This window comes from Ixodes scapularis, unplaced genomic scaffold (assembly GCF_016920785.2).
Source record: "Ixodes scapularis isolate PalLabHiFi unplaced genomic scaffold, ASM1692078v2 ptg001158l_1___fragment_1__unscaffolded, whole genome shotgun sequence".
In the NCBI taxonomy this organism is placed as follows: Eukaryota; Metazoa; Arthropoda; class Arachnida; order Ixodida; family Ixodidae; genus Ixodes; species Ixodes scapularis.
The window spans coordinates 650,239-671,836 of NW_024610106.1; the positions used below are offsets into that span (position 1 = coordinate 650,239).

A 21,598-nucleotide genomic window follows, 5' to 3' on the forward strand; every position below is an offset into this window, starting at 1 on the left:
CCGTAGACTTTGTGTACGAAGACCGCGTGGTAGAGAGGGACGCGACAACAAACGCTTTCGTCACGCGACCGATCACGACCATGGGGCAGAACAAGGCGTGCCGCGTGAGTCTCGCCGACGTTGCGAGCGTCATAAGGGCCCTAAAGGCCAGCGACGCGTTGGAATCTGCGGTGGACATACGAGCTTACGTTATCGAATCTAGCGGCGAACACCTTGCGATTTCCAGCGCCATCAAGGCGCTTTCGGCGCTCTACATGATGGGTGCTATGGAGTTTGATGACGACTACGACAATTGGTCGGACGTGGAAGCCCTTGCTGCCGTCTACAAGTGGTACGAGACCCGCTGTCTGTGTCCCTGCGTCAAGACGATGGATCTACGACGCGTCTTGTGCATCTTTAGACAGAGCAGCGACTGGTCTCGCACGTTCACCACTAGCCTCATCAGACGGGCCTATAAGAAGAACAAGCGGCGACTGAGCAACCTTCGATTTCCTAGTTTCGACGCCGTTTACAACGACATGTTGTGAATAAAAGAACGTTTGTTTGGACACACACACACACAGACGCACACACATAGAGACACAGATGTATAGCAGCGTGCAAGCTAGCGTAAGCGTTTATTTTAGGCAAAGCAGACAAACACAAGCGAAAGCGAGTCACTTCTTGTAATACGACACTTTGTAAATGCCATAGTCGTTGGTGGACGTAATGTTTGACTTTGTAACATCTTTTAATATCTGCAATTTCTGTATAGTGATGTAGTAGAAACAGTCGACGAGCCTCAAGACGACCAGATTGTGTAGACACATCCAATGCTTCTCGCAATAAAGGCGATCTGACACATACTGTCCGTCTTCCTTGGGTTTGATTTTGGCCACGAGCGCCGGTAGAGAGGTGGTCACCTCGTAGGTGCCGTGGTACGTGACTGGAATCACGTCGAAGAAGGATTCTTGTTCTTCCAGGGGATCGAAAGTGTAATCGAGTGGCAAAGTGGTCGTCTTGTCGTTTACATAGCTTTGCAGAACGTGGTGGAGAAAGGGTAGAATTGCATGCACGTTGTGATGCGCCGACGAGTGACGGACGTAGAGGTAGACGTAGTGCTTGGTGCATATCACGTCGTGCACCTTGAGATCGCGCAGCACGTTGATGAAGTTTATGCAGTCCACCACCACTCGGTTGGCGTCCTTGTCCCTGTATGAAAAGACGAGTAGATAGTGGGACGACGAGCTGTCTTTCTGACAACACTCTGCTCCCTCTACGACCGATGGGACGTTGTTTTGAATAAAGAAATTTGCGATAGCGATCCAGATTTTATAGGGTATCGATACCGAAAGGTCCAGTTCGCAATGGAGATAGTCTCGCAGGGTCCTCATTTTTTGTTGCGAAAAGATATCGACGAACGTGACCTGTTTCAACATTTTACTCCCTCGATCGTTCAAATCAGTCACCGAACCTTTTTGTTAATGTATATGGGGGCGTTGGCGGTTTTTTATTTCAAATGCATATGGGCACGTTGCTGTCGTCGTCCTTGCTGTGAGGCGCGGACGTGGATGGATTGGAGAGTAGCGGCGCCATCATCGTGGAGACGTCTTCCATGGTTTTACGGAGCTTGTCTCGCATCGAGTTGGACAACAGGTCGTCGCTGTCGCATATCAGTCTGTTGAGAAACTTTGTTTCGACCGGAACGATGACTTCCACGTCGTCGGCCACGGACCACCTACAACGGGCTAGGAAGAGGCGCAAGGCCGTCGCCGAAACAAACTGCCCCCTAAACAGGTTGTAGCAATTAGACACGGAGGCAAAAGCCTCGAGTAGTTCCTTCTCGAGAAATTTCTTGTTGATGACGCTAATCTCGGTCTCGTCCTCGATAAAGAGCTTGATGAACATGTTCAAAAAGTCGGCCAGTACGCGTTGGTCCACCTCGCACGTGGATATGGCCGCCATGGCGCACTTTGCTCCGTTGGCGTCGCGCGTAGTGTGCATGGCAGTAGACATGGACGTGCACCACGAGATGATGGACGACGACACGCTAGGCGAGATGTGGTGTTCCAGACAGTTGGGCGACTGGACCCAGAGTAGAAAGTCGTTAAAGAAGCGCGAGTCGTACAGGTAGGTGTTTTCGCCGCGGTAGCTCCTGCAGAAACGCGTGTGATAAAACAGGTTGGTGGCCATCCGAAATAGCGCCGTGTTTGAGTAGGTGGCAATTTCTTCCTGGCGCGGAGTGGGTATGCCCTTGGTCATCTTGAGGCACTGTAAGGTGGCCCCAAACATGTCCGAGTCCATCATCTCAAAGTTTAGGCACTGTAGAAACAGACCGAGGTTACGGGGCGAGACGCAACAGGCCTGGCTGTAAAATTTGTTGAGCTCCTGCGTGCCCTGGTCCGACTGTTTGTGCACTTCGACGAAGCGAGAGTCCACGCGCCCGTTGCTCATGCACTGTTCTATGATGGAGGCGATGTTAAGGACCGACACCTCGGTGGCCGGCGCCTTCTCCTTCTGCAGGGCTAGCACGTAGTGGTTGGTACGCGGCACTCGGATCGTGTCGGAACTCTTCATGATGAGCTCGTTGTGGTCACGCAGCGTCGTAGAGATGGCCGGATCGATGATGTTGACGTCGTCCGTGACCCGCTCGGCCGGCATGACGGTCCGGAGCGTCATGTAGTCGGTGTCGCAGCGGTACACTCCGTTCTCGACGTTACTCGTGTACAACCTGTTGCTCTCTTCGACCAGGAGGTTGATGACGTCCTGTGGCTTGTTGTTTTGCGAAAACTTTACGCGAATGGCCCCGACAATGTTTTCGTTGACGGTGTGTGGCTGCGTGATCCTGTGCACGAGGCTGAGACCGTTGGCCACGTCGAGCCAGTTGTGGCCCATGGCGCTCTCAAACTGAAAGATGGGGTTGCACTTTACGCGCACCGCCGCGTAGTTGCACAGGGATACTAGCATGACCGCCGTAATCTTGGCTGCCGTCCTTGCGCCCACCGCCATACCGCGAGTCGCCTCGCGCGCATGGGAAAATATCTCTTCGATGTAGAGGAGTAGCAGGCGCAGAATGGCAGTAGCGTACGCGTCCACGTACGGCTTCAGATCCCTGATGACGCGCTGAGTGGTCGACGAGGAAGAGGTTTTCCTAAGTATGTTGAGACTGTTTCGTACGTATTCGATTCCCATTACGCAGTGAAATACTGTATTGTCATTCAGGAGCGTTTGGATGGCCATCTGATCCATGTCGACCGTCATCAGTATGTTACTACCGAGCTCGAAAACGCGAAAGAGCATATCTGCAACCGGTTCCACATCTCCGTTGGTCAGGAGCGTCGTGCGCGCCTTGGTAATGTGCTGCATGAGTTTCATGGACGAGTAGCCGAGTAAGGTCGACGTGTCGTTCGGGAGCGTGGGCACGTATTTATCGCCATCTCTCCTGTAAGACACGTTTTGATTTCCCCGCTGCCGGAATACGGGTAATAAAATATCGGTGGCGTCTTCGTGATTCACCGAGTGTTGACATCGTCCCTTTTTCAACAGGTCTAAAAAATTTTCTGCGACAGACATTTTTATAATAAACAAAATTGCTACCGCCTATGGGAGGTCGACTCCGCTCCCAGTCGAGGTCAACCTAGATATGGAGAGAATATATATTGCGCACCGAGTAGAGGGCTCCTCTCATTATCGTCGCTATGGCGCACCTCGTTACGGATCCCATAAGCAAGGAAGTCGTGCGTCGCTTCAAGACGTTCGCCGAATGGCGACTTCGCACCAGAGCCACGCCTCGAGACTTTGCCTATGCCGGCCTAGAATATTGCGCTGACCGGAAACACATCTACTGTCGGCACTGCAAATTTCAAGTCGCCGAACAGGACTGGGAGACGCTCACGTTTCACCCGATGGACCTTCACCGCCGAATGCCGTGCAAGTTTCTCGAGCAGTACAGGGACCCGCGGCTGAACGTAGCAAGGGTCGTGTCCGTCTTGCCGAGCTACTCTCACCCGGTCTACAAGAGATACGTCGACGAGAAGATTCGAGCCAAGACCTTTCACGATGTTCGAGGCCCTGCGTTCGCCAAGGCCGGCTTTTTCTGCTCGCACGACGACAAGCAGGGCTACCTCTCCCGCGAACAGATAGTGACCCGCATATTCGTTTGTTTCTACTGCGGGGTGCAAGTATTTTCGATCCTCGACTGCGAAGAAGACGATCCGTGGCTGCTACACGCCCGCAGGTCCCCCAATTGCGTGTTTCTACGAGTGAACAAGACCTATTACTACGTGCACGATGCAGTCGAAAAGTTTTACAGGAGCGAGATGTACTGGGCGTCTCACTTTCCCGAGATCGACGATCTCGTCAAGGACCCAAAGTTCCTCAACAGGACTATGAGTACTCTGTACACGGCCAACCTGACGCATCCCTTGAACGTATCGGCGATGGTGAGTGCCATTCGGAGCAGCAAGGCGACTCCGTTGGGCAGTCACACTCTGTTTGAGCCAGTGAACGCCCTTCCTTCGTTCGATCACAAGGCTATCGGTAGGTGGGGTAACTTTGTGATAGATAGCGCGATCTGTGATACGCACTATTCCGCTATAAAGTCACGAGACGAATCAACTAAGAGGTGCATCGTATGCATGAAGGCTCCGGCTAACATTGCCTACTTGCCGTGCGGACACTGCGTGTCGTGTTTCGACTGCACCATATTATTCAAACATTGCAAGGCCCGTAGACTCAAAATCGACTTTATTTCTAGAGTCTACTTTGCTTAAGAACATGTCTTTCTACTGGAGACTGTTCGACCACGACCCGACTGTGGCCAAGGTGATGTCCGACTTTAAAACTTTTGCGACGTGGCCTTTGCGCAACAGTACCCTCACACCCAAGCACTTTGCCATGGCAGGACTCGCCTACGATCCGGAGAAGCGGATTCTCAGCTGCTCGATGTGCCAGCAAAAGACTCAACTCTCTACTATCGTGGCCTCGGACGAAACACTTCCCCAAGGACTGCACGAATCCGACTGTGACGCACCGCTACGCACGCTGAGTCCAGACGTCTCGGCGGTGGTGACCGAACGAGCGCTTGCCTTTAGGCCCGAGTTTCAGACTTACACTGCGAGGTTCGCCTCCTTCGACGCTCGGCCGAAAGAAGAAGACGTCTTTGACGTGGATTACATGGCATCTGCGGGATTTTATTACCTGACCGATCGGACCGTGGAATGCTTTTGTTGCGGACTTCGGTTGCTTTCGTGGGAAGCCGACTACGACGACCCAGTCGAGGAACACGCCAAGTACAACCCTCGCTGCCCCTATCTTCGATTGTGCGCGAGCGTAACCTACATCAAGGAGGTGTCCGACGTGTATAGAAATAGCGATTTATTTTGGTTGCTAGAATATACCAAGGACATTGAGTTTGTCTCAAACAAATACAGCCTAGACTTTATAACAGCATTGGCCACTTCCAAGTTTGATCTTTCCTGTCCGAACAAGCTAAAGTCCTTTCTCGAAAACAGCGATTCTTTTTCGGCGCTGAGCGTAGGACGTCCGTATCCCACGCGCATCGACAAGACGAGCATCTCCATGAAGCGGTCCGATCCGTCCACGACGATTTGCGTCGTCTGCATGAACTGTCCGGTGTGTATAGTTACTTTGCCCTGTGCCCACGCCGCCTTATGTTTAAATTGTCTATTTCCAATGATTTACAATTCGAGAGAGCAATCTGTGTGTTGCCTTTGTAAATCTGCAGTGAGTGGAATGTATCGAATTCATTAAATAAACTATTTGTACTGGCACTAGTGTAGTGTGCATGCAAAAGAACGATTCGTGACTCAAAAATATAAGCACGCGAAATATTTATTTTCAAGCATAACTCAGTCGTCTTCTTCGCCCATTGAGTCCTCTCCTTCGTCGTAGTTGAAGGTGTTTAGGACGATCGGACCCAGCATTCTGTCGTCGTCCGATTCGAGATATTCGTCGGCGTCACTGTCGTAGTCGTCACTGTAGCCGTCGTCACCGTCACCGTCGTCACTGTCGAGGTCTTGGTACTCGATGTCACCCACAACACCGTCCACACCTTCGATAACGTCTAGGTCGGTTGGCGCAATGTTTCTTAGTGACGGAGACACTGTGCTAGAAATACACAAAGTGTATTCACCAAGGTAGACGTCCTTGTTGGGGACGTCTCTAGCGGTGAGTAGTCAGTCTTCGATGCACGTTGAGAAATTGGTGAAGCGTTTCTCGGCGTATAAATCCGAGTCCGGTCATGCAGAGGCTCCGTATGCCAACGTCGATGATCCTCTTTTCTGCGAGATACATAAAGGCTTCGTCGTCTAGGTCTAGGCACGATCAATCTGCAAGTGAGTCAAATTAGGTAGACCGTCCGCTAAGCACTTTACAGAGTCGTTGGTCAAGCCGGGTGCGTGACGTAGGAGCAAAGTCTTGATGTTCGGGTAGAAACGAACCAAATCACTGACGTGGCGGTCTCGCAGCATTGCATAGTGCACCAACTCCAAGAATGTGATGTGCGTAGGAAAGCTTCTTAATATTGAAATTTCGGTATACGCACAGTGAATTTGCCCTTCCACGTTGTCCCAAGCGTAGCCCTCTTCTTCGTGGTATATACTAAGCACCACTGTTTTCCAATACACCGCGCTTGACACTCTGGACTGAGCGAACACTTGTACGCAGGTGTCGGCCAGCGGGAGAGATGGGGACCTGTCTAGTCGAGCCATTGTCGCTTTGGGTTATAGGGTAGTAGTCGTGTCGTGTCGTGATGTCGGGGGAGAGGGTAGGGTTAGCTTTGCTGTAAGCGTAGTACGTGCGAGTACATATATATATATATACCCTCACTCGCTATCTGAAAACGGAGATAACGTTTCGCTACAAAAAACAAAATCGTACATTTCCTGACTCAACTGATTCGAAGCGCAAATGACAAAGTGCGTCACGTTATCTTTAGAGGCGAAGAGTTCCGTCGTTATCACCAAGATAGCGTATATAGATTCGTTGTTCTGCAATATCACTCGAAGGACAGCTCGACTGGCGTTTCTTATTCCAGTCAGACACAAACTCTTGAGTCGACGCAAAGGAGCCAGATGAATCCATCCCTCGTTCCTGATACGGCCACCGTTGTTGCTGATTTGAAGATGTTCGAGAGATTGAGCGTATTTCGCCAAGTATTGTAGAGCAGAGTTTGACAATAGGGGGGCGTTCCTCAGGAGTATGGTCTTGAGGTGCGTATACGTACAAACAATGTACAACAATTGTGCGTCCTCCAAGGTCGGATAGTCGACAAGGTCCAAAACGGTCAGAGCGTTCGCGGACACATGAGAAAGTTTACAAATTTCGGAGAACAGGACGACCCTCTCTCGTTCAAACTCTTCCTCATTTGAGTCTTCCGAATAAACGTTGGCCACTACTCTGCTCCAGTCGAAGGTTCGCGATTGATCAAACTTGGTGGCCTCGCGAAACACTTTGGACACGCTGGATGCTACTCCGGTCATGTTCTACGTTTGTCGACGCGCTTCGGCAGGCGCGCGTATATATACGTACGTTTTGTGTATGTACAAAAATAAAGCCTCTCGAATGATTGTTTGTTTATTTCAAAAAAGACACGTACTAGACGTTGCGCAAAGCTCGCATAATGTGATCGCTTTCGGTGTAGTATCTCTTGTACTTGTAGCGCCTGATCTCGTCACTGACGTCGTCGTCACCGTCGTCACCGTCTTCAGCGTCGTCGTCGCTATCCACGTTGCGCTCAGCGTAGTCGTCGTCCGAATTTCCGTGAAACTTGGGCTCATTATTATTATTATTATTATTTGTCTCGTACACCGTCCGTCTGGTACGCAGAGTCGATTTGTAGCGGCCTCCGCCGGTCGAATGGAAGAAGCTATCCGTGGACGGACCCAGCGGTCTCTTTTCCGAGTCGTCCACGATCCTGTAGTTGGGGCGATTGGAAACGCGATACTTGAATTCCTTTCGCACGTTGTCGCGCGCGTTTGGACGAAGCTTTGCACCAGACTCTCGGTGCACGATGTTGTCGGAATAATACGTGTCGTGCGTGGGCAATTTTGTAAAGTCGCCGTTTATTGTCCTATACAACTCGCCTAGCTCGACCATCTCGTAGGCCACGACTATGGTTTCCAGAAAGGACGGCGGTGGGTCGCGAATCACGTCGATCCACTGCCCCACCTTGATCGAGCGGCTGGTGACCACGTCGTGAAACTTGCTAGATATCTTGTCAATGTTTACGTCCACCAAGACTCCCGAAACGTAAGGCGAATGATTATCTCCGGTGGTCCTACCGACTTTGGTTTCCAACAGGGCTGCGCCGTCGCTTCTCGCTTTAAACACGGGATAGAACGAGTTAGATCGAATAGCCTTGGCCGTTTCGGCGTACTCCCTTCCGCACATGACGTCGCCCTTCTTGTTACGCACGGGCACTATCGAGTACATGTCATTCAACACGTGAACTGGAAATTGATTGACGAAAATTGGGGCGCTGCGCTTGTGCATCTTAAAGACCTGAAAGTCTCTGATCACGTCGTTGGCAAGCTTTATGAGACGGTTCTTGTCCGACCGCAACCCCTCGTGAGCGCTCGTGAGAAACCTGAGCAGGCTCGGCGGGAGTTGGTCGAAAGAATAATCCACGCGCACTTGATACATTTTTTTATTACACGGGATACATGTACTTGGAGTCGCTGCTGGCGTTTCTGGACATTGTTCGCCTAGCGACACTGACGCTGCGACCGAGTCGGCCTCGGTTGATGGAAATGCTACGGCTCCTCCTGTTGCCGACGCTGCGACTCCTCTTCCTTCCTCTTCTTCGACCCGAGGAGAGAACGCTCCTACTCCTACTCCTCCGCCGCGCGACGCTTCCGCTCCTGCTCCTCCGCCGCGCGACGCTTCCGCTCCTGCTCCTAGTCCTCCGCCGCGCGACGCTCTTGCTACGACTCCTCCTCGTTCTTTGACTCGATGGTCGAATCTTGTCGAGGATCGCGTGAGTTATCAGCGCGTGCCTGGCTCGATTGATCGGACATGACGCCGTCAGTCGGTGTTTGCGAGCAAAGGCCTGAATTAGTTTCCCCAATAAAAGTTTCAGGTAGGTTGGACTCTGTCCTCGTTTAACCCGCAGGGAGCCGAGAATGCGCCTTTGATCTTCCTTGGTGAAATGTTCGAGGCGATACGGCTTTCTCGTATCGAGTCTACGACCGTTCCTGTTGCATCTCGAACACTTTGTTCTGGCGGTTCGTTTCGAGAAACCGCACTTGGAACATTTGACCATTTTTATTTACTCGTTAAAAGCCATGCCTCTCAACAGAGCCTCGACATTTTCTGGAACGCGCGTCGGAAGACGCTCTTTGTTCTTGAGTTTGTTCACGTAAGAAGAGACCTTGACGGCGATGGCGTTTTCGCGAAACGTTGTCGAAAGCGGGTGCTTGGTGACAGAGTTGTGGGTGACGACTCCCTTTTCAAAGTGTTCGCGGACGTCGCGGGGTATCTTTCTAAACTTGTAGCGTTTGGCCAGAACGTTTGTCGGGTACTGCGATATGTCGTACTGACGCTGCTTACAGTATTGTACGATCGCCTTTCTCAGAAGAAGGTTATTTAGCTGAGTCTTCAATTTCGGATTAGGAGTAAAGGACTTTTCAATTTCCAATCGCATGTCTGTCGGTAGACTACTAATGTCCGGGACTTTTGTCAGGGAATAAAATCCCTCACCCGTCTTCTTTGTCCGGCGGGCGCCGGTCCGTCGACGCTTATTCTTCATTCTCTCGAAACGAACGAACGTGGATATGTTTTCAAACAGAGCGTCTCATAGGGCTCTCGTAGGTTTTTTTTGCTCGTCGTCCATGATCATTCGGATGGCCGTTTGAATCCGCAAGTATCGCAACACGTCGCCCGTGTACAGGTGTTGATATGGTTTATAAACGACGGCAGTGTGTTCCCAAATGTCTTCACCAATCACAAAGTCCTCGATGAATTTCCTCAATATTTTTTTCTGCGAGTCCGATTCCATCATTTTTATAATTGTAGTATCGAGGGCCCTCCCTCGTAATCCATCACCGCATCACACAACGCTCGAGCGTTCAAGTCGCGATCTCTGGACAGTTCCTCGACCAGGCTCGGTTCTCGTCCATACTTTTCTTTAAATTCGACTCGCCACTGCCGCTTGCAGATTTGCTTCTCCACGATGTCGACCCGTTCGTAGCACTCGACGTCGATTTTGTTGTCTTTCAACACGACGTTCATGACCCTGTAGTCGTCTCGGCGCAGCACAAAATTTATAAACTCGATCACGTTGCGAAAGGCAACGTCCACCCTGGTCATGCGCTTAACTGCCACGAGCGCCTTGTAGAGGAATTCGCGTTGGCGCAACGCGCCGAGTTCCTCAAAGGCGCGTTCGAGTTTGTAGGCAAAACCCTGATCTACCGTGTAATGGTTTAAGGTCTCGATCGTCATAGGGCCCAAGATTTCTCTAAACTGTCGCCTGATGGCTTCCACCTTGTCCGCGTTACTTTCGGCCAGTTCAAAATTGTATTGCGGAACGTGAAACGGCGTCACGCCGGAATACCTGGGGGTTTCTATAGCGCTCGATGCCGGTGACTCCATCATTCCGTATTCTTCGTTTGTAAACAACATTGCGCGGTCAGAGGCGTCGTCCAATTCCGAGTCCCTTTTCTTTCTAGCTGCGGGATGGGTAGGCGACGAAACGGGTGGTGGAGACGCAGACGACGACGAGGCGCTATAACTATCGAGTACCAGATACTCCGCGTCTTCGTCATCAGAGAATATGGGTGGTGGTGGTGGTGTTTGAGCTGCCCTCGCGGGTGGCGCTTGGGGTGGTGGTGGTGGTTTTTGAGCTGCCCTCGCGGGTGGCGCTTTTGCCGGTGGTGGCGGTGGCGGTGGCGGTGGCGGTGGTGGTGGTGTTTGAGCTGCCCTCACGGGTGGTGTTTAAAAATAATTTGACATAAATAAGTGCTTTTTAGAGGCCTAGAGCTCTCTAAGAAACCTCTATGAGGCCTAGAGGCCTTCTCTGCAAACCACTTCTCAAATCGCTCTAATGACACACCAAAGATGACAATGTCGCACTTAAAGTGTACCTTGTAAACGGAACCTTTTCGCCCAACTGGGAGTCCATGGCATTCATTTCGTCCTTCTATGGCATTGAACATGTGACATGACACCTGCGATTCTCATTACATTTTTTACGTAACGGATTTCTTTTAATCCGTTACTTTTTTATTGAAGACCCCCCCCCCCACTTTTTTTTTTTTCTAAAGGAAGGGTTGTTTTTATTTTGGTAAAGTCGAGCTCAGTGACACTCTCACGCGCAAAGCGAGGCTTGGCACCCTTCAGTTCCGCAAAACCATTTTTGTTTTCAACACCAAGCCCCTAAATTTATATTTGTTTAGACCCTAACAACAATGTAAAAAAAAAAAAGAAATAAAAAACATTTTTACACAAAAAAAGGGGGGGGGGGAGTGGGGTCAAGTTATATCCGCTTTTTTTAGACCCTTTGTTTTTTTCTTTGCTATCGAAGGCGGGAAGAGGACACCAAGTGGGTGTATGCCTCTTTGAAAAGCTCGAGGCGGTAAGTGCACAGACAAGAATTAACAATGTCCTTCTCGGTTTTGAGTGACTACGACCATTTTCATTATGTTACAACACCAGACAATGCTCCGTATACCCTAAAATTCACTAAAAAGAGATGTGATATTTATTATTATTTATTTACATTGTACCTACATCGCCCTGTGGGCATTATTGTAGGGGGGTTTTAGAAAACATTAGAACAAGTGGAAAAAGAAAACGTCATTATCATCAATGGACACAACATCTTCCGGGAGATCGTTCCACTCTCTCGCGGTTTTGACAAAAAATGAATTCGCAAAACTGTCAGTCCTGTAAGTGGGAACAGCAACCTTTTTAGAATTATCACAACGGGTAGAAACGTAGGATGGCTCCATAAGATAAGTGGCTTTATCAATTCCTGTTTTGTTGTGTAAGACACGGTCGAAAAATTTTAGTGTTATTTTTTTTCGTCTACATTCGAGTGTTTCCCATCCCAGCATGGCCTTCATATCTGTAACACTAGCATAAGGGTCATAGTTGTTCAGTACAAAACGCGCGGCCTGATTTTGAATTTTTTCTAGTTTATTGATAAGGAAGTCGTGATAAGGGTCCCACACAACGCACGCGTAATCAAGGATCGTTCTTACCAAAGAAAAATAAAGTGTTTCTTTGACGTTTCGCGACGCGGATCTAAAATTTCGACGGATAAAATAAAACATTTTACTAGCCTTTCCGATTGTACGTTCTATATGGCTGTTCCATTTTAGGGAATCCGCAAATAGCACTCCTAGGTAAACATACTCAAACACAGTACATAAAACAGTCCCGTTGATTAGGTAGCTATAAGAATCGTGCAGCTTACTTCTCGAGAAACGAATATGTTTGCATTTACTTAAATTTAGGCTCATTTTCCATTGATTGCACCAAGAAGATAAAATATTTATGTCGGTTTGTAACATGGCCAGGTCGTCTGACGTGTTTATTTCCCTGTACAATACGCAGTCGTCGGCGAACAGTTTAATATGAGACTGTATGTTTTCGGTGATATCATTTATGTATATGAGAAAAAGTAAAGGCCCTAAGACACTCCCTTGTGGCACTCCCGACGTAACCCGAGTTGATGTGGATATAGTACCGTTTAAAACAACCCGCTGCTCACGACCTTCTAAATAATTTTGTATCCAATTCAGGACGTTGGGATCTATGTTTACCAAAGCCAATTTATACAATAATAACTGATGGGGGACCGTGTCAAATGCCTTTCGAAAGTCTAAGAACACGCAGTCGACATATTTCCTGCTGTCTAGTGATCTGGATATATGATGATAAAATTCTACCAGCTGTGTGTTGCAAGAGTAGCCGCTTCGAAAACCATGCTGTGAGGGGGAAAAAAAGTGTAATGAATCCAGGAACCAGTAAAGGTTACTGTAAATAATGTGTTCAAACAACTTACATGAGATCGATGTCAATGAAATAGGGCGATAACTTTCAACACTGGCTTTAGAACCCAATTTAAAAACTGGTGTAACGTTTGCCATCTTCCAATCCATTGGAACCATCCCCGTCTTTAACGTTTCACTAAATATAACAAAAAGATAACGCGCTATGGATTCACTGCACTTAAGAAAAATAACAGGGGAAATGCCATCAGGTCCGACAGCCTTGGTTGCATCAATTCCGCGCAGCAACTTCACTATACCATTCATGTCAATTGTAATGCTGGGCATTACGCTTTGCTGCGTTCGGCAAGCCACTGGAGATAGCAGATGCGGAGAGTCTTCCGAAAATACTGACTTAAAATACGAGTTAAAGCATTCAACCTTCGCGTTATCAGACACCACAGTATTACCATCAACTTTCAACGCAGGAATAGAAGTGTCTTCCTTTCTGTTCGCGTTGACGAACTTCCAGAATTCTTTAGGGTTTCTTTTTAGATTTTCGTTAAACTTGTCAAAGAACACTTTTTTGCTTAATTTTATTTGCAATTTGAGAAGCCTGTTAATCTCTTTGTACTTCTGCTCAGTTTGGACTGACCAACTTTTGGTCAGCGTTTTGTAAGCACGTCTCGCTTTACCTATAAGTCTGCGAATTTCTACATTAAACCAAGGCTTATTTTTTTACGCTTCCTCATTTGTTTCGATGGAATATACACCTCCGCAAGCTCTAATATTTTATTTCTAAAAGCATGCCATATAGTTTCGACGTCACTATTTTCGGACAGACGACTAAATGTATAAAAATAGGATTCAAGCTCTGCATCGATCGCTTCGTAATTACCTTTGTCGTACAAAAATACTTTCCGTGGACACTCCGCTTGCTTTCGCGTTCCGGGCTCCGAGAGCTTAGCAACAACCGCGCAGTGATCACTTATGCCGGGAAGTACAGTGACCTCGGATACAACGCCAGGAAAATTGCATAAAATTAAATCCAAGACAGAATTTTCTCGCGTCGGTTTTTTAACATATTGTTCAAATCCAAATACACTGATTATGTCAGCAAACATCGAGTAAGCGCGGGGTCCATCTGTATCAAGAACTTCATCAGACCAGTTGAACCCTGGTAGATTAAAGTCTCCTCCCAAGAATACACTATCTGGAATTGTCGTCAACAAGTCACCCAATTTGTCTATCGAGTACGCATCACTATCTGGGGGGCGATAAAATGTACCAAAAACTAAAGTGGTCCCCTTAGGTAAAACTACTCGACACCATACAGACTCAGTGTCGTTTTCGGAAAAAACTAGTTCACTACTACTCCAGTCTGATTAAATTAGCAAACAGACACCACCTCCGTGTCCATTTCTATCTTTGCGGTATACGGAAAAACCAGGGGGAAAAACTTCGCAATTAGAAACCGAGTCATGCAGCCATGTCTCCGTTCCCATAATAACTTTGGGTCTGATTGTCTCGACTAGAGATAAGAAATCGTCCACTTTATTTTTTATGCTACGGAAGTTCACAAGTAATACCGAGACATCTACATCTGATAAAGCGGCATTTTGACAGATATCTCTCGCACGGCGTCAATCCTGCTGAATCGGTGGAGCCTTTTTACGAACGAGTATAGGCATGCTCTGTTCGAAATCCCAGGCGTACGTGTCTCCGTTGATAACGAGCTTGTCGTAGGTAAGATATACTTTGTTGTTCTTATCTTGTCGTTTTTCTTTGGAATAGTCCCATAGCTTGCGCCTTTTCTCTCTGACAAGTGCACTGAAATCCTCGGAAACGCTGTAAGCAGAGTTTTTGAATTTAAAGGCGTTGCGCATGATGTTGTCACGTTCTTTCCAATTTTGAAAGCTTGCTATAATCGGCCGACAGCTACGTTCCTTGAAAGTACCTAGACGGTGGGCCCTTTGTATTGAGGTGACATCGATATCTAGATTACCTTTACAGATGCGTCTAACAAGAGTTTCTGACTCCTCCCATGACTCTCGCACTGTGTCATCAGGTATGCCAAAAAACACCAAGTTTGTCCTGCGGCTCCGATTTTCAAGGTCGTCTAGTCTTGCTTCCAGCTTTCATCTATTTACTTCAACATCTGAGATCCGTTGTTCAAATTGCTCATTTTTTGCAATTAAATTCTCTATTTTATTGTAAATCTCCGTTTGTTTGCTTTCAATAACATTTAACTTCGAGAGGACACTTTGACCGTTTTGCAGTTCAGTGAACATAGATTGTATGAGTTCCATTTGTTCCTTAGTTGCAGGACCAGGATTAGTTTCTACGTCGCCACTTAACAACAGCAACAAGAGCACAAATAACACTTTTTTCCTGTAATATAGTTTGCGTCTATTACCCACTATGGCATGAAAGTGCTTATTCCTAGTGCTCGCAATCAAGAATAGTTGGTTGGGTGGAGCTGGCAGGAAACCACCAACAGATCGGAAAGGGCCAGATGGCAAATCACTAACCTGCATCAAGAAAGGTTTTCGTGAGCACATGGCCTCGTTCCTGCCAGCTCCGAAACCCAGGGATTCCGTGACACGCGTCGGCTTATATGCTGACTCGAACAGTCCACTCGGTTGACTGGAGGGTGGGACGGGTGGAACCCTGAAGAACTCCGAAGAACTTGGAATCGTCTGACGGGAAGGCTGATAGGTCGTTGACGTCGCATGCAGCTGACGCTGCGCTGACGTTGGACTCAGGAAACTGATGCCAGCGGTGACGAGGCAGAACGGAACAATCGCCTGCATCAAGAAAGGTTTTCGTGAGCACATGGCCTCGTTCCTGCCAGCTCCGAAACCCAGGAATTCCGTGACACGCGTCGGCTTATATGCTGACTCGAACAGTCCACTCGGTTGACTGGAGGGTGGGACGGGTGGAACCCTGAAGAACTCCGAAGAACTTGGAATCGTCTGACGGGAAGGCTGATAGGTCGTTGACGTCGCATGCAGCTGACGCTGCGCTGACGTTGGACTCAGGAAACTGATGCCAGCGGTGACGAGGCAGAACGGAACAATCGCCTGCATCAAGAAAGGTTTTCGTGAGCACATGGCCTCGTTCCTGCCAGCTCCGAAACCCAGGGATTCCGTGACACGCGTCGGCTTATATGCTGACTCGAACAGTCCACTCGGTTGACTGGAGGGTGGGACGGGTGGAACCCTGAAGAACTCCGAAGAACTTGGAATCGTCTGACGGGAAGGCTGATAGGTCGTTGACGTCGCATGCAGCTGACGCTGCGCTGACGTTGGACTCAGGAAACTGATGCCAGCGGTGACGAGGCAGAACGGAACAATCGCCTGCATCAAGAAAGGTTTTCGTGAGCACATGGCCTCGTTCCTGCCAGCTCCGAAACCCAGGGATTCCGTGACACGCGTCGGCTTATATGCTGACTCGAACAGTCCACTCGGTTGACTGGAGGGTGGGACGGGTGGAACCCTGAAGAATTCCGAAGAACTTGGAATCGTCTGACGGGAAGGCTGATAGGTCGTTGACGTCGCATGCAGCTGACGCTGCGCTGACGTTGGACTCAGGAAACTGATGCCAGCGGTGACGAGGCAGAACGGAACAATCGCCTGCATCAAGAAAGGTTTTCGTGAGCACATGGCCTCGTTCCTGCCAGCTCCGAAACCGAAAGTGCTATTGCCACAAGCATCCTCGTTCGTTGCTGCACACTTATCTTCTCGAAAACAGGATGTATTTTTTCTTCTGTTTCTTTCACCTTACCCTGTTTTAAAAGCTACTTAATTTTTTGTAGTCCAACTTCTAGAGTTGGCCCACTTCATTTGTGAATTCCAGCCAGGTTATCTGCATCTCAGTCACCCCTTTTGTGAGTCAGCTTTTTGTGAGCACTTTCCAAAATGGTAATAGTCTTCCTTTCTTCTTCTTCCCGTTTTTCCCCCAGCAGGACGCATCTTATCTCAAGCAGATATTCTTACAAATAAAACATAATGGTGGCTGACGTAGACTTGATATTCTGGGCTTGGGGAGAGAGTGAAACTCAAGAGTGGGGCCATAGCGCGGCTTACTTCGTTCTATGCCCTTCGCTGCCCGTGGCATCAGCGGACGTCTATCTGGAGAACACCGGAGTAAAATGCAGTCGATTCGTGCTCCGTGCGTTTTTAAACGGCACCAAAAAAGGTACACACGACAAAGGTGCGTTTACATTTCCTTGTTTTAACCGACGTTCTAATTAATTGTTGTTATGAATTTCCTTTTTTTCGATTACTATAGTCATTTACTGGAAACTTTTATTTATTCACCAACGTCTCAACCGAGGCTCGACCTGTTCAGAACCAAAGGAAGGAGAATATCGAGCCAAACCTTATTTACTATTTAATTATCACCTTACTGTTACAACGATGTTTTGCTATTGCCTGGCAATATATGCCGGTATAGTAAGATGGGCACAAATCAACTCTTATTCTAGTTTTGGCTAGATGTATGATGACTTCTACAGCTTTCCGATTTTGAGAATCGAGAATTTTAGTCGATCGGTCCGATCACTCCATTAACGATACCCGATACTCCGCCGCCGCCTGTCCGCAAATGGGACAGGTTGCAACAATAAAAACTTGAATAACCCTCTTCCTTTTGTTTCTTAATTGAAGGCAATATTCTTGAAAGTAACGCCACGAAAGTAACGGATTACTTTTTGGGGTAACGGTCACTTACTTTTATGGAAGGGTAATTGTAATTGTAATAAATTACAATTTAGCCTTGAGTAATTGTAACTGTAATTCCTTACTATTTTTCAGTAACGTGCACAAGTCTGGTGACAACCCTCGACGCAGCGAAAACGGAACTCATACGGTTTTGTCGGGGGGAAACGAAACCCATTTTCGGCTGCCCACTTGCTCATTCTGTTGATTGTCATTTGCAGTTGACGTTCGCAACTATACAGGTTGCAAGAAGAAACTGAAATTTGCACATCATCCACATACAGAGAATAAGACACCGTCGGTGGAATATTTAGAATATTGGTGCTGAAACCCGGGACAAATATTCATTAAAATAACTGGACGATATTACTGCTTAAAGCATGGAAATGGGTTTAATGGGACGATGCCCGTTTCAAGCTCGCACCGTGGCGAGTGAGGTTGGGACAGTCAGGTCAGGGAGGTTGGGACAAAAGGCGAAAACGAATCACCTGACTAGGTCCCCAACCCCCGTTACAGCACTCAGCAGCAGGGCACAGGAAATGAATCAAAAACAGCATAAATAAAAAATAAAACAATATCTGAGAAGATAAAAATATGACACTCAAAAATGTACAATCTATTTTGATGTGAACTATAATAGGAATACACACTAGGCACATTGAAGTATACCGTAAGGTATTTTTTGAAAAGAAACACGGACGCTATTGTCTGGGCTAATTCGAATACACAATAATTTCTGTTAAGAAGATCGGGTATCTGGTAGGATGTTTTTTGTGTACCGTAATTAGTTCTTATTTTAGGTTTTGAAAACTGCTGGTGTCTCAAATTGTAATTTGTTTGCTTAAATAAATATGTTTCGTAAAATATTGCGGGATTCCTGTTTATTTGAGTATGAACTAAAATTGCAACCTTTAGGCAAAAAAGATTGTCTAACGTTAATATTCCATGTTTAATAAAGCTAGGGGAAGTCGATTCAGTCCAAGGTAAATTATCAATTGACCTAACTGCGCGTTTTTCCAATGTAAATAATTGCTTAATATTACTTGCTGTAGTCGTCCCCCAGACCAATAAACAGTAATGCAGCCTCGAGTTCACCTGCTATTTCGCAGTATCGCCGCAGTTCTGGTGGTAGAGCTCTCATGCTCGGCCAGCCCGTAGAGCAGAACTCCAGACGTGACAGGATCCTTCCCGATCTCATCTTTGATCCGTGAGAGCGTGTTGTTGACGCAGGTAACAGATCCACTGTGAGAACTTCATACTCCAGAACGGCTTCCTCCAGGTCGGCAGCTTCCTTTTCTCCTGCTCCAGTAAGTGGCTTGCGTTACAGCACATCTGCCGGGTGGATCTTCTTTACCGGGATGTGGGAGATCGTTAAGCCATACTCCAGTAGTCGCATGCGGAAACGTTGCAGAAGAGGTCTGAGTTCATCTAGACGCTTCGTGGTGAGAAGTGGCACAAGGGGCTTGTGGTCAGTGTCAATATGAAATTGGAGCCCTAGGAAGTATGTGCGGCAATGGCCACTAGCCCACATGATGGCTAGTGCCTCCTTCTCAATCTGGGCATAGCGTTGCTCAGTTTCCGTTAGTGCCTTGGATGCATAACTGGTCATCGCTCGCCTTGGGACTCCTGGAGGAGCGCAGCACCCAATCCATAGGATGAGGCATCGACCAAGAGTGTCAAGTGGTCTCTTTGGTTGTACATTGCCAATGCCGAGTTTGTGATGAGAGCTGCCTTGGTCTGCTGGAAGGCTTGCTGCTGAGCCTCTCCCCAGTACCAGACTGCATCATGACGAAGTAGGTCTCTCAGTGGTTTAGTTTGTCAGCGATAAGAGCAACAGTAGCGGGCACGGCACGCACAACCGAAGCAGCAGTGGGAGCAGCGGACACGCGTAACTGCGCAACAACGCCGGTCCAACATGACGGATCAAAAAGCAGCGGTTCAAGCGGGAAGCAGCTACTTCAACCCGATTTCAACACAACTGCTGGAAAAGTTCGACTTTCACCAGCCGCACACGTGGAAGACGTGATTCACGAGATGGCAACGCTACAGGATAATCACCGAGTTGCGTCTCCGCTCTCAAGAAACGCAAGTAAACACGTTTACGCCATGGGCCGCGAAGGGGAGGACGTTCTTTGTTCTTTGAAGCTGACTGAGGACGAAGGCAAGAACTACGAACATGCCACCATGTACCGGTTGGGCAGGGAGTCAGTACTGTCCGGCGAGTTTGCGTTTATTGTTTTTTCCGGGCACCCCCCGTCTCCCAAGCGGTGGCGCCTTCTCTTGGCCACTCGCCTAACCCTCCGACACTTTGAATAATAAGCATCCATTCATTGACGTGCTGTAACACACTGGATAATTTCAAAAATATATTAACTTATTGGTGGTTCCCAGAACTGATGAAAAAAGTGGTTCTTTTGCTAAAGAGATTATATGGAAGTGATAGATTCCAATGTCTAATGCACTACAAGTAGCAATGCCAACGTGTCTAATTGTTTTTCTTCCGTATTCTATGTGCCTGATTAAGTACCATTCACTTTACTTTGTATGAAGCAAGTTATGAAGGACAGTAGTTGCGCAGGCATGTAGAACACATAAAAAAAGCATTTCAATTTCGTGTCACTGGCGAAAGGCATTTAAATTTTGTGTCACTAGCGAAGAGCAATCGTGATGTTGCAGTCAAGAGGAAATTGCGTCATTTTCTGTTTGTTTTTAATAAGGCGTCACTTCCCGTACGTCGCAGGCCAGCATGACTAGCGGCAATGCCGCACACCTCACAAATGGCGCTGCACCCAATGAGCCGCCATATTCGCGCCTTATGAGCTTCCATGGAAGCTTTGTTACCATTTATACATAGAGCTTGGATTAGTGATGTGCGAATTATTTGCGTTGGTGGGATATAAGATAGACCGTGACGACAGCGGTTGTCCCTAGAAGAAATATAAGACTTCCGCCCCGTTACGTGCGGGGATTTCAACCCAGACTTTTTGTACAATGTCTTCTGGAGCGGCAACATAACAACCAAGGGGGGCTACTACCACGCGCAGACTGTCAACGTGCCAGGTATGCCGAAAATTCTCCCCCCTAGCATTCCTCTTTTTATAAGTAACTGGTTGATCGAAGTGCATATAACCAAATGCACCTTAATTCAACAATTCCAGAATCTGAAGAACTGTGCGATGTAGTGAGGTGAACGAAGAAAAGGCCGCTCTCAAGCGCAAAGTCAACAGAGTTCATCGAGATGCGCAAGAAGCCTGGAGTGGTGAATATTAAAGGCAGCTTGCTCGGGTATCGGGTTCCAGTGCGCACCCTGCGGAGCTGCAGACGAACGGGCCCCTGTCCCGAAGCGATGAGCCGCGAGGCTCAGGCTTGTGAGGTGGAGTCTCAGGAGAGGTGGCCTTCTAAGAGCCCGAAAAAGAAGGCTTGCATGATCCCGTCAGTCCTACGCCGCTTTAAAGAGAGCATTGAGACTATGGACAGGCAAGCTCAAACAACTTCCTAAATACATCTTTACCCGCTGCCCTTCGACAGACATCCACAAGCTTGCGAGTGGCAACGCCCCCTTGCTACTCTCGCCACGTGACGCTGCAGCCTTAGGCCACAGTTCACACAGTGAGAATAAAAACACTGAAAATAGACGAGGGACAGACACAGTTCTTCCTGCGTGAGCTGCAGTCTATCCAACACACTCTGCTAGAAGTACCTAGCCTTAAGCCACTCGTCGACGCTTGCCGTCTGTGTTTTCTCCAAGACTTCAACACGTACAGCTGTTATTGGCCTCTTCGCCCAGCTGCCCGCCACGGCCCAGTACGTGCTGAGCGCCCCAGGCTCCGCCTGGGTGCGAAACGGGTGCGACGACAATGATGTCGAGGCCAATCCAGGTCCGGTTCGCACCCCGTTGAGCATGTCTGGGGTCGCTGCCGACTGTGGCTACTCAGACTGCTTTCC

At 48.2% G+C, this 21,598-nt stretch overlaps 1 protein-coding gene across 1 annotated transcript; it reads left to right on the forward strand.

Moving 5' to 3' along the window:
- The first annotated feature begins 2,944 nt into the window (after positions 1-2,944).
- On the forward strand, positions 2,945-6,521 carry LOC121834418 (E3 ubiquitin-protein ligase XIAP-like). Its single transcript, XM_042288106.1, has 4 exons — positions 2,945-2,991; positions 4,001-4,518; positions 4,736-5,328; positions 6,468-6,521. Exons 1-4 carry the CDS (start codon positions 2,945-2,947, stop codon positions 6,519-6,521), a joined length of 1,212 nt encoding a protein of 403 aa, XP_042144040.1.
- The last annotated feature ends 15,077 nt before the right edge of the window (positions 6,522-21,598 follow it).

Bases quoted from the DNA above. Each gene is read 5' to 3' on its own strand.
- LOC121834418 (XM_042288106.1), top strand. From the start codon at position 2,945: ATGACCGCCGTAATCTTGGCTGCCGTCCTTGCGCCCACCGCCATACC. The intron at 2,992-4,000 runs GCGAGTCGCCTC...GGTCTACAAGAG, and splicing joins CTTGCGCCCACCGCCATACC to ATACGTCGACGAGAAGATTC. The intron at 5,329-6,467 runs GTGTCCGACGTG...GCGGTCTCGCAG, and splicing joins GCGTAACCTACATCAAGGAG to CATTGCATAGTGCACCAACT.